The 13598-nt window shown below is 40.6% G+C and overlaps 1 protein-coding gene across 1 annotated transcript in view; it reads right to left on the bottom strand.

The window, feature by feature from the left end:
• Positions 1-13598, bottom strand: part of HEATR3 (HEAT repeat containing 3) — a 31563-nt gene that overhangs the window by 17421 nt on the left and 544 nt on the right. The window contains 6 exon segments of the mRNA XM_004690327.2: positions 3671-3948; positions 5873-6013; positions 8237-8346; positions 10174-10286; positions 11993-12080; positions 13553-13598. Of these exon segments, the coding sequence (XP_004690384.1) occupies positions 3671-3948; positions 5873-6013; positions 8237-8346; positions 10174-10286; positions 11993-12080; positions 13553-13598 (776 nt within the window).

Genomic DNA, 13598 nt, shown 5'->3' with positions numbered 1-13598 from the left:
AAAAAAAAAAAAACTTGAGTCAGCTCTTCCTTTTTATATTTATGATTATACCATTCAGTTGATACAAATAAGGATTTTGATCCGAGGGTGCTCCTGAATGGTGTGAGAGGCCAGAGCTGACCCCTTTAAGTTTGTATTCCTGGCACAATCACCTGCCTACTGGCACTTACACACCAGCTGGCTGACCTGCCTGTCAATCGTCCAGTTTACTCAGTTATGTTAATAGATTTTAAAAAGCACGGTTTTGTTACAAATAAACGCTACATTTTATACGTGCTAAAATTCTGTTTTAACTGCTTAAGAAAGTAAATCTCAAAATAAGTCATATACCAAGTTTTTTTTTTTTTTTAAAGATTTGATTTATTATTTATTTGTGCATACAGAACTGGGGTACAGGCAGAGGTAGAGGGGCAGTGAGAGGATTCACCAGAGACAGAGTGGGGAGCAGAACAGGCAGATGGATGAAGCACACTGCTGAGAGTAGCAGCGGATGTCAGGAGAGGTCTGCTGCGCCCTGTGGGTCACCTCCGGGATGGGGGGTGGAAATCCCACTGAGGAGGCTGCTGCTGGCTTACAGGGCTGCACCTTAACCCACTGCCCTTACTGACTTGTTAGTAGCTCTGTAATATTCCATTAAATGGATGCCCTATAATTTGTAAAGCATTTCACTAGTATGGAATATTCCAGATTACCTGAATATATTGTTTCTCCACTATTTACTTGGTTGAAAGGCTAAAATCACACCTACATATCCTTTAATACAGTCCCATTTTCCTTTCCAGTATGTTCAAATTCATTGATAATTTTCCCGCAACTTCCCTATGTAACAATTTAAGTGCAATTTTGAACTGAGATTTAAAAAATGAAAGAGAGGGGGGAAGCGGCAAACTGCTGCTTTAATAGGTAAAGCCCAGCAGTTCCATATAGACATTCCTTTTATTGCTGGCAAGAATGCATATAAAAATCATTCCTATTTGTTTTCTCTGTTTATGTTATTCAGCTAAACAAGTATTAGCATACACATGAGGTTAAATAAGACAAGTTGTTGCTGCCTATTATCCACTTAAAATGCATAAAGAATTCTGAAATTATACTCCGTTTCTTTATGTAACTCCTGCTGAGAACATGTCACTGCTTCTTAGCATTATAGAACTGACATAAAGAACCAATCTAGAGGAAATGTTGTGACATCTGAGATTTGTTTTCAACATATTTGAAAGTGAGAGAGAATAGGTGGAGAAATAGAAAAAATAAAACAGACTATGATTTGATTGTTGGTAACTGAAACTGGGTAGGGAGTACCCACTGTAGCATATGAAAAAAATAACAACGTGGGCCTTCCCTTGGGCGCAGCAGGTTAAAGCACAGCACTAAGAAGTTAAAGCCACTTCAGCACGAGCTCGATTCCCGGCCAAGGAGGTGACCACATGGCGTGACAGACCTCTCCTGACCCAGCTGCTGCTCCCCTCAGCAGTGTACTTTGTCAATCTGCCTGTTCTGCTCCCCACTCTGTCTCTGGTGAATTAGTCACTGACCCTGCACCTCTAGCCTGTACCCCAGTTCTGTATGCATAAATTAAAAAAAAAAAAACTTGAGTCAGCTCTTCCTTTTTATATTTATGATTATACCATTCAGTTGATACAAATAAGGATTTTGATCCGAGGGTGCTCCTGAATGGTGTGAGAGGCCAGAGCTGACCCCTTTAAGTTTGTATTCCTGGCACAATCACCTGCCTACTGGCACTTACACACCAGCTGGCTGACCTGCCTGTCAATCGTCCAGTTTACTCAGTTATGTTAATAGATTTTAAAAAGCACGGTTTTGTTACAAATAAACGCTACATTTTATACGTGCTAAAATTCTGTTTTAACTGCTTAAGAAAGTAAATCTCAAAATAAGTCATATACCAAGTTTTTTTTTTTTTTTAAAGATTTGATTTATTATTTATTTGTGCATACAGAACTGGGGTACAGGCCAGAGGCTCAGGGGCGGTGAGAGGTTTTCACCAAAGACAGAGTGGGGAGCAGAACAGGCAGATCTACGAAGTACACTGCAGAGGGAAGCAGCGGGCGGGCCAGGAGAGGTCTGGCTCGCCATGTGGTCTCCTCCGGGGCAGGAGGCAGGTGGGAATCGAACTCATGCGGAAGTGGCTTCAGATTCTCAATGCTGTGCTTTAACCCGCTGCGCCACCAGGGAGGGCCCATATACCAAGTTTTTAAACAGTGGCCTTCTATCTTACCTAACCTGGGCTAAGTGACCTCCACTGACTCAGCAGCCCCTTGGAAGCAAAGCCGGAGAGGAAGGAACTGCAACCCGAGGCCCATCTTCAGTGCCGGTTAAGGGCGGCCTTTCATTTTTGTATTCATCCCAACTCTTAGTACAATGCTTTGCAACCACCAGCTATTCGTGGATGGAGACAGGAAATAATTCTAACTACATTGTTGTCTTTAAAAACCACTAATCCATGCTTTATAAGACTTCATGGGTACACAAAATTAGTATATCATTATATTTATTTTCAGGTATGTTCCATTAAAGAGCTCTTACTGGACAAAAACTTAAAAAAACTCTTAAGACTCTGATTTCAGGTCATTTTATGAGTCAGGAGAGGCCATGTATGGAGTTTTAGAAAACTGAGACATCAGTGACCCTCATCGAGCTCCGACTTCACCTTCCTTCAGAATGACCTTGGCAGCCCTGCTGGCCTTCCTGCCTCTCCTCTGCCTCAAGAAGCTAACCTTTCTCCGCTGTTTCTACTCCATCCTAGGGGCAGCTCGGCTATGTCCTCTCCTCCCACCAGGGCGGAGTCAGGTGTTCCTGATCATTAATCTGCACATGGCTCCAGTCCCACTACTAGGCATTATGATAAACTGTGACTGTCTCTAATATAACTGTGTCTGTCCTCCCAAGGTAGAGACCCAAGGACAGGAAATGGATCTTAATCATCTTTCTAGCATCAGCATCTAACTTAGTACCTGGCACACAACAGGTGTGCAAAAACTAGTGCACCTGAATGAATAGAGCCCACATAACTTGCTCCCTGTCTTCCCAACTTGCTATTTGCTCTCTGACGTAGGGGATATGTTCTTCCAATGAATGGTCCTATTTCTGTGGCTAGCTCAGCTGAAGTTTCCTGTAACCAAGATGCGCTCCCCAACACCATGCCTGCTAATAAAGTGTGCTGCAAAGCCCCGTCTGTGGAAACTACAAATCACCAATTCTTACAATCACCCACCTCCTTGCTCAGCAGCAGAGGGCAAATAAAGGTGTGGCTTGCTGTTCTGGTATGGCTAAATACTAAAATCAAAGAAACAAGAAGGCAAAGACAACCCAAGCAAAGTAAAAAATCCCTTTGCAGGCAGTCAGGGGACAGCGTGTGAGTGAAGTGGGGAGATGCAGAATTAGGAGGTGACCACACATTTCTAAAGTGTCACAGACAAATTCGTCTAGCCCATCTTCTTGAATTCTTTTGTATATAAGCATTTCATTTTAGACAGATTTTCCCACCTTCAGAGTTCTAATGATATATAATAAGAGTCCAAAGGAAACCAAGACTGACTTTAATTGAAATGTAGTTATCTCTGCTGTAGTATTTTTCTACAAAGCTTAGGATAACCTTGAGAGAAAACCCCTGTATTAACCCATGTATGAAAGCATCCATCTGACTTACTGGAAGTAAATCTGAAATGAAAGTTTTCCGTCTGACTTTCCTTTTATGAGGCACTCCTTCCATTTCATCATCTTCAATCAAAGTGTCACCATTCACATTCTGTAATACTTCCTCAGTCTCTGCAGCAGTTTCTAGCCTCTGGGTCTCAGCCTCCTTCATTTGAATAACCATTTTGCCAGCATCCATTTCCAAAACTTCAGATAAGATCTTCAGTATGGCATTTATGATTTCTGCCTGACTCTTGGATGGGATAACATCTTTTAGATTCCAAACTGTGCCTGCAAAAGTAGCAATAGGACAAAGGAATCACATGTGCAGCCTTTTATCTAGTACAGGTTCTACAACACTGGCTCTTTAAGCTCAGGTATTGATTTCAAAAAATCCTGACCCAACTGTCTTTGTTCAGTTGTTATTAAATGTCAAAAAGCTCTGTCAAAAAGCTCTGTAGAGAGGAAGCTCCCTTGATTACGTTTATCATAATCACTTCCCTCGACAGCCAGTGCCTTTTCAGAACACCATATAGCAGCATACCAAGGGAACACTGAGCAAGTTTCTTTGAAAATGACAAATTAAGTCATCTTACTTTCTTTCATCGTCACCTGAGCTGCTTTCTTAAGCAGTTTCTTACATTCCAAGAATGGAATGGAATGTACTAAAATTCCAAGGTCTCATACAAACCAGAGAACAGGTGCTGGGTTTTTTGCTTATTGAAATAGAACAGGAGCTACATTAAGTATCTAGACTAATCAAAAACAACAAAACAAACAGCACTGTAAAAATGCAAACACTTCCGGGCCCTCCCTGGTGGCGCAGCGGGTTAAAGCACTGCACTGAGAAGCTAAAGCGACTTCCGCATGAGTTCGATTCCCGTCTGCCCCGGAGGTGACCACATGGTGTGGCAGACCTCTCCTGACCCACCCGCTGCTCCCCTCAGCAGTGTACTTCATCGATCTGCCTGTTCTGCTCCCCACTCTGTCTCTGGTGAAGCCTCTCACCGCCCCTGAGCCTCTAGCCTGTACCTCGGTTCTGTATGTACAAATAAATAAATCTTTAAAAAAAAAAAATGCAAACACTTCCTTGGTATAAACCCCAAAGAATTAAAAGCAGGAACTCCAATACGTATGTGCGCACCCAGCCCCAGGAACATTATTCAACAGCCAAAAGGTGTACATCTAGATGTCCACCCCTGGTTGATTAAACAAAATGTGTGTATCTCGTCAAGAGTCACGGAACAACCTTTTGGTCAATGATGGCCCACAACATACGCCTGTGGACCCAAAAGGTGATCTTCCCATGCAGTCCGGGAGTGCAGCAGGCTACCATGTAGGCTTGTGTAATTACACTCTGACATTTGCACAATGACGAAGTTGCCTAACCCCACGTTCCTCAGAATCTATCCCTGTGACATGACGTACATGCGGTGGAATTACTATGCAGCCTTCAAGAGGAAGGAAATTCTGACACATGTTACAACAGGGTCAAACACTGAGACAGTGTCACAGAAAGAAAAATACTGGATGATTCTGCTTTCATGAGGAACCTAAAGTAGGTTGCTTCATAGGAACATAAAATAGAACAGGAGTGGCTCAGGGTGTTGGGAAGTGGGAAGTTGCTTAATGTGCATAGTTTCACTTTTGCAAAATGAACAAAGTTCTGGAAATTGGTTTACAACACTGTGAATTTACTTACTGCCTCAGAAATTTACACTTAAAAATGGCTAGAATGGCAAATTTTATATGTGTTTTGTAACTTTAAAAAAAAACACCTTTGGAGACAAATTACTGCTACAATGCCAAAGGGCAAGAGGAAAATATGCACATAATCAATGTAAAGTACTACTATTATTCAAGAGATCATCAGATTATTTCTTACTCCTATATTCCGAAATTCTGGGAGAAAAAAAACCTGGGTAAAGAATTTACAGAAAAGTAAGCAGTCATGTTTTGAATAGCCAGAATCGATCCCTGAACTCACTGATTTAAAAAAAGGGAGCTGACAACAGCCTTTTTTACCAGATGACAGGAATTTGTTAGCTTGGAAACAAATCTATTCTAGAAGGCTTTGCAACTATGCACAATCAAATTAAGAGTCTTTATTAAATATTAAAAGTTTTCAGAAAAGGCATGAAGAAATGATTGAATCTTGGCTCCCATCATTACAGGTTGCTAGAAAAATATACTATCACATTTGGCTAAATGTTACCTGCTATTAATGTCTTTAAAAGAATGTATTCCATGGAATTGTCAGGAGACAGCATTGCTGATTCCAGCACCTGCAATGCTGGAGCACTAAAGGATCTCAGTAGCTCTGGGTTATCTTCCGTCACAGTCTGCAAACAATATGCTATAAAGACAAACATTAAATACTTAGAAAAATGAATTCTTCTAGGATAACTTACACCAATACAACTCATCAAAACACATTTGTATCTTTATGACTTCTCTAGACACATGTAGCTTTTGTAAATATACATGCTTTATTCCAAGGATGATATATGCAAATGAGCTTCCCAAACTAGCAATGCTGTTAAAGGTTTTTTCTTTTTTTTTTTTTCCATTTCCATTTCATTCAATTTAGAAGGTTCTTAAATATTATGGCAAAGCAGAATTGCTATAAATATAAGGTTTATCTGCAATTTCTGTAATAACTAATGATCAGTAGCAACAGATGCAAACCAAATGCCAGTCCCAGGGCCCAGATGCTACAGTAATTTTGTTGTTGATAACAAACCCTAAGTTCTGGGACATTCCAACTTCCTTTAAATTTAGCGTGGTTTTAAGTTTGTTTTAAAAGGTAAGAAAAAGTCATTTATATAGGTGAAATATGAGTAAATTAAGGACAGGGAATTAAAGATAATTCATTTAGTCCTCTTTTGCTATTATAACAAGATTACAACTTGCACATTAGAAATAATGAACTGAGTATAAAAACAACTGGGTTTGCATGAAATGATCAACACAACAGATTCCTGAGGCACACAAGAGAAAGTCAGTCTAAATTTGCTTTCTTTGAGATATTGCTTTCCACTCAAATTCATTTCTTTCTAGCTCTAAAAATTTTGGATAGAACATGTTATTTCAAGTAAATCAAAACACACACTACAGTTGTGTTCTAGTTTGGCTCTCAAAGTACACATACAAATCCATCAAGATGTGTATGTGCGCGCGCGCACACACACACACATATACAAATGTAATAAGAAATCAGTTTACTTCTAGTCTCACTAAGAGACTAAACTCACTTAAGCATCAAGTTGTGACTGCTACCAGAAGACAATACAAGTTCAGACAATATTATATATTAATGTAAGGGTGGAACTCAGATTCAACCTCACTATATTAATATAAGAGATTTACTTTACTATATGCAGACCTTGATGATTTTCAAGGCAAAAGAAATCTAACATTTTAAAAAGAAATTATGAAACTAGCTAAATGCAAAATGAAAATACCATTATACACTGCAAAACCACTTTACTCTGATGCATTTATAAAAGATGACTAGAGGGAAAAAAACTAAAAAATTAACTAAATCCGCAATAAGACTAATGGCCAAAAAGCGAAGTTCCCCTTGTAGGAACTATGCACTTCCTGAAATTCTCTAATTGTAATAAAAATGGTCCTATGACATTAAAAATCACCTGCCAATTTTTTAGTTCAACTGTTTTTAAAATTAGCATTTACTCACAAACCTTCCCTTAAGAGACTTTAATTGGTCTCTTAATAAGATTCCATTTGAGAAAAGATTTAATTTTTTTTCCTCAGTAGTATTTATTCCACAATTTTTTTTTTTTTGCTTTTTCTGTTCTCTTAAAAAGTATATTATTTCTTTTTTAAGAAAAATATTTTAACGGACATACATTTTATCCATGCCAGGAGAAACATACAGTTAAATAAAAGGACAGCTGGATGCCTGGCATTATGACAGGTAGAAAAAAAATGCTTTTCATCAATTATTTCTCCACCCTCACCCAGCGCTGAGTCACCCACCCTCCATTTCTGGCCCCTTTCCCGGCTGAGTGAGGGCCCCAAAAGGCTCTCCGACCACGGACTGGGAGGGCGAGGTAGCCAAGGCAGCTGAAGCTGCCAGAATTTGCTCACCCTGCCCTGTGGAAGGCAAAGAGGCCTAGTGAAATTCCAATCACTTATTTTCCTTTCTCAAAAAAAGCACAGGTTATCAGTTTACTGCTAGAAGCATGAGATAGTGGTGTAAGACCTTTAAATAAATCTAGATTCCAATTAACTTTGGCTGAAAGCCTTGGTAGTTATGGGTTACGGTTTCTCAGTAAATGGGAGATGAAAACTTTAAGAATTAATCGAGGTTTTTAAAATGGTTATACGCTAGAAACCACCTAAACTCACATAATTATGTTCCTTCCTTACAGAGTGAAGGGCAAGAAAATTATGAGTACACAGATTTTTAAAAGATTTAGTGCAAAAAGAGTGCCTCAACTGTGCATTTATATAAAATGAAAAAAAGCAATCTTTAGAATAAACATCTGTACCTGAAGAAAAATTTTGATAAGGTCACACACAGTTAAAAAATCATCATCTTTTCTTCACTTACCTACTGAAATAGCCAGGTCCACATTGGTGGAAAACCTACTTAAATACTTTAATACAATCTCCAAACACCCTTCTTTGTTGAATATAGATACTGCTCTACTACTGCATTCACTAAATTGAAGGGGGAAAAAACAGTTTTACTATTCACATTTTAACATTAAGAAATCAACCACAGAAATTCATAAAAAATTAAGCTTTATAAAGTAACCAAAGACTTTGAGTCAACACCCGCCACTTTCACAAAGAAACCTACATAAAAAAAAGACTGGCTGTCTGTAGTTTTAATTTCACCCCAGTATGACCTTCAAGCCAATGTCTTTACCTTATGGTTCATGCTGGTTTCCTATGGTTAGAGCTGAAAGAAATTTTAAGAATCTTTCAACTCCCCACTTTATAGATGGAAAACCCAGGTCTCAAAAGTGCAGTGATTTAGCCAAAGGTCACACATTTTGCCAGTGGAAAAATGACTCCCACACCTGGCTTCCTTGGGTCCAGTATACCATTCTCTCCACTCTGCCACAGTCATAACAAAACAGGGGTAAAAGGCCTCCGTATCACACATGTAAGAAGCACAGTTTTCAAATAAAATTAATTTGGGTTCATCCCCTCTAGACTATTATATTATCAAGCAGAAGTTACAATATATGCAAAGAAATTACTAAAATATTTTTAAAACTTCACTATCTTTAATAATAGAAGAATGAGAATTTGGTATTAATGTTATCAAAGTTATTAATAAACATGTATACTAGATACAGCATAAACAGCTAATTATAATAATTTTATCCCTGTTTCTGGAGAGCTAATTATGACTTTATCTGCTTCCAAAGAAAAATAGTTCTCTATATATACCACCTATCACATGACACACAGCTATCAGAGCTGATTAAATTATTAAACATAATCCTGTGAGCTGAATTATTTTCTATGTAGCTTACTGCAATGCTGCTATAAACTTACCCTCAAGAAGCCTAGAATAAAGTCAGGAAGATGAAGCAGTGTGTTCAGATAATTTTAAAAATACATGTGTTTGTGTAAATGTAATTGAAAATTTAAACTATAAAAAAATGCTAAGAGCTATGATAACCGGACATAATACAGATAGGGCTCATAAGCATTCAGAAGAGAGACCACTCTGGAGCTACATTTAGTCTCTCATAAAAGAAATATTCTCTAATTCCGAAGTTCAACAATTTACATAAGTTTAAGTTGTTGCATAGAAAAATAGCACCTACCAGCTTGCTCAAATGGCATTTCCTCAAATATGATCTCTCCAGTTTTTCTGGTGGAATACATACACTAGTAACAGAATCATAGGCAAGTCTGGATTACTATGTAGAATCCAACTTAAACTAAGAGATACCTGTGCTTTTAGGTCAGAAATTATTCACTGTTAATTGAAAATAAGGAGCTATAAAAGAATCATGCTAGAAATACGACACATAAAATGGGGTATAAAGTAGTAAATCCAGAGGATATTTCCAGCCATTTCCAAAAAGTCCAGTCCACTGCTATGACCACAGAACAGGGCATGGCCATGTGGGAACTGCCAGGGCAGAGGAGAAAGAACAGGCCAAGTGCTGTGGTTCTGTCTCATTCCAGACACCAGATCAAAGCATCATTACCCCAGGGGCTGGCTATGTTGAAGACAGCTGCTGCACCAGGTATACAAGTGGCAGGTAAGAGAGGAGGTGCAGCAGGGGCTGCTGGTCTTGATTCCCCTTATTCTGTCCATAGCAATGATGCAGAAAAGAGGTATAAAGGCGAAAAGGAGATAGGAAATGCTATGAGGAGAAGTAGGTCACCTGAGGCTACCTCCTCCCAAGCATGTACATCAAGGATTTACAAATCTACCGGGAGAACAAGAGTTCTGTGCAGTTGAACAGAAGAGCAGCTGCCTGCGAGCCACTAGGTAGCGGTGTTAGGAAAGCTTCTTACCATATATTCCACAGCACGTTCACAGCCTCATTGGCTATGGTCTCAATAGAATTTCTGTTTTGATCTTTTTTTTCCTGTGGAGACATCTCATTTGAATCCAGGCCAGCACTACACTGTAACCAAATATTATGATTAGCACCCCAGTTCAAAAGAATAATGAAACAAAAAGGCTAATGATAAGTGAAGAATCAAAAACTAAACATCAGAAATTATAGTGGTTGATGAGCCAAGTCCTCATAAGCACAACCCAGCTCCCTTTGACAAGAAATACAGACAATCAAGTTCACAAGTCATTCTGTAAACTGGATATAAAACATTTCACATTTGCAATGAAAACATCAAACCATTACAAAGTATTTTATCTAATATGGTAGAGAGAGTAAATAAGTCAAAGAAAGGCAATACATAACAACTAATGGTGCCTTTGGTGCCTGGCACTGTTCTAAGCACTTTACATATATTGAGTCATTAAATCGTCACCACAAATCTGTGAAGTGCACAATCTATTATCCCTAGTTGCCCCCTACAAATAAGATACTGAAGTACAAGGACATGGCTTAAGATGTAGCTTAGCGCACGTTGAAGCTGGGTTCTGCTGAAGGTATTCTCACGCCAGCGTTTGGGCTCTGAAGACCCTGCAGTTGTGTTTCTCCAATATAATCCCCTGCCCACTCTATTTTTTTTTAAGATTTATTTATGCATACAAGAGCTGGGGTGCAGGCCAGAGATGCAAGGGGTGAAAGGATTCACCAGAGACAGAGTGGGGAGCAGAACAGGCAGATCTGCTGAAATATACAGCTGAGGGGAGCAGCAGGTGAGACAGGAGAGGTCTACTGTGCCCTGTGGGTCAGCTCCCTGGCTGCGGATCAAATTCATGCTGCAGTGGCTTTGAATGGCTCTTGAGTGCTGCATCTTAACCCTTGCGCCACCAGAGAAGCCACCACCCATCTCTCCGGCCCACTCTAAAGCAGGCACTGACACCTTGTACCAGATGGTTCTTTGTTGTGAAGGCTGTGATGTGCACTGTAGGATTCCTGGCCTTTCCCACTACATGCCACTAGCAACCATTCCACCTAAGCTATGACAATCAAAAATGGGCTCCAGACTTTGCCAGTGTCCACTGGGACAATGACCCCGTGATGAGAAACACTGTTCTAAATAGAACAAGACTGATGCTTCTGAGCAAAACTGGATTTTCTTTATAAAGCCATCAATATAGAGCAGTGGACCAATGGTTTCTTCACAGTATTTCTGTCTACTGTTATCTGTTTTAGCTGTTTATAGTTTCCTGTTTCTCCTCACCAACATGGATTCTGTGAAGGCAGGGTTTCTGGCATGCAAGAGAGCTAAGGCTCGTCAACCCGTGAACTATATCATGCAATAGGACTGGCATGAATTAAATTTGAGAACTTAATGTCATCTTCCATAAAATTCCTAATGTCTGTGCCTCAGTTTCCTCATCTGTAAAATGAAAGTGATTAACACCCACCACAGAGTGCTACGAGGATTAAATGAAATGACACACTGAACACAAAGTAGCATATGACACACACATAAACAATCCATGCTAGTGATTTGTATAATATGATGCTCAAAGTCTCATCTACAGTTTTAGGAAGTCTTTCCCAACCAGCATATAAATAATGGTAGTAGGGACCGAGTAACAGACACTAGTATCAATGGTGAAAGGTCAGTGTTTCTAGGAAAAGAAAATTTCATAGGAAGCTTTGAGGGAACACAAAGAACACCAAAACCACCCCAGTTTGTATACAAAAAAGCCCATTTAAAAACAGCCCCTGAGACTTTCTCAGCCACTAACCTCTTTCAGCAGCGCAACCAGGGGGGTCATGATGTCCTTGGTCACCATGTCATCGCAAACTTCAAACCCTCCACAAGCACTGAGATTTCTACACAGGAAGTTAAAAGTAAATTTTACTGTCAGTTTGTATGTGACAAAACACTTGAGTTGTCAAGTTTATTTCTGTTTCTAACCATATTTAAGATTTCCCAGATGAAATTACTTATTATTTCTGTAAGATGATGCAGAACTAATGCAAAGCAACCTGGTTTGATACAATGTGAACACGTGGCTATCATGTAAGAACTCAGTGGAGGTGGGCACTGTACAGATGGGAAGAGATGTGTTCTATTTAATGTAAAGAACTCACAACTTGACCTTATATGAATGGACCGTTTCATGATATCAAGACTTCAAGGACTGCATGGATCAGGCTACTGAGAATGAGACTCCCTGAAGCAACCTGAATTTTAAACTGAATTATAACTGGAAAGACACTGGTACTTAAGTGTGCATTGCTGTTCTAGGCCCTGAGCATATGAAGAGAAATGAGATGCAGGTAACTGCCCCCAAGTGGTTAATCCCCTACTCATCCCTCCGCTCTTACCTCAAACTTGACTCCTGTAGAATTTTCTTCTCTGACCCTCTGAGTATCCTTAGTAATTACTACTGGTTGTAATCATACACATGTGTGATTAACTGGTTAATACCCCTCTCCTTCAATAGTCTGTAAGACTCATCATGGACAAAAATTATGCCTGTCTTGCTTAGTACCTCATGGCCAGACACTTGTGTAACTGCTAAATCATGAATGAAACCTAAAAAACACAGTCAAAGTAGTGAGAACTGCAATCCTAATTTCTATTCTTGCCCCCTCTACAGTTCATTCTCTGCACAGCCACCGAAGTGGACTTTTCACAAGGAGATCCCTGCAGCCCACACCAACCCCTCCCCCCCCAAAAACCCCCCACACCCTCACACTCCCCGGCTACATGGTCTCACTCTTCTGTCTTTAACCTGCCAGGCCTGCTGCTGCCTCACGTCTGTCTCTGCAGCCGCTATTCCCTAGACACACTCCGCGTTCCCAGTCTGCGTCTCTCATGGTCAGTTCACAAGTGCCATTCATAGATGACCCGTATTACAGTCACTTCCCAACTCACCACTCTTGGTTTTCTTCCCAGTACCTGGCACTGTCTCCTGTTATCAGTTTTACCCGTTCTTAGCTTTCTGTCTCCCTCCTCATCAACACAGTTCTGTGAAGGCTCAGGGAGCTCCTGGTCCTGCCAGCACCTAACAGCACCTGCCGCATACTGGGAGCTGCACTTCGGGGCTCTGTGGCGCTCTTGGAGCAGGTGCGAGGTGCACTAGACCTCACCGGGGGAACGCCTGGCCGGTGGCTGCAGGCAGACGTGTAAAACGCGTCTGATTTGGGGTCCTGGGGTTCCGGAGCTTGGAACCCCCGGGCTCAAGACCCCTCGACAAACCGAGACCCAATGCCGTTCTCCGCCCTCCCTACACGGACGAAGAAACGTCCCAGAGGCGCCGCCTGGAGCTGTGGGCCCAGGCCCCGTCCCCGCTCACCTCAGCGCGCCGGCCGCCGTCTCCCTCACCGCCAGACTGGGGTCGA

Source organism: Condylura cristata, unplaced genomic scaffold (assembly GCF_000260355.1).
Source record: "Condylura cristata isolate star-nosed mole 26May11 unplaced genomic scaffold, ConCri1.0 scaffold00028, whole genome shotgun sequence".
Classification (NCBI taxonomy): Eukaryota; Metazoa; Chordata; class Mammalia; order Eulipotyphla; family Talpidae; genus Condylura; species Condylura cristata.
The sequence above is the reverse complement of the archived record's forward strand: the minus strand, read 5'-3'. Positions and strand labels throughout refer to the sequence as shown.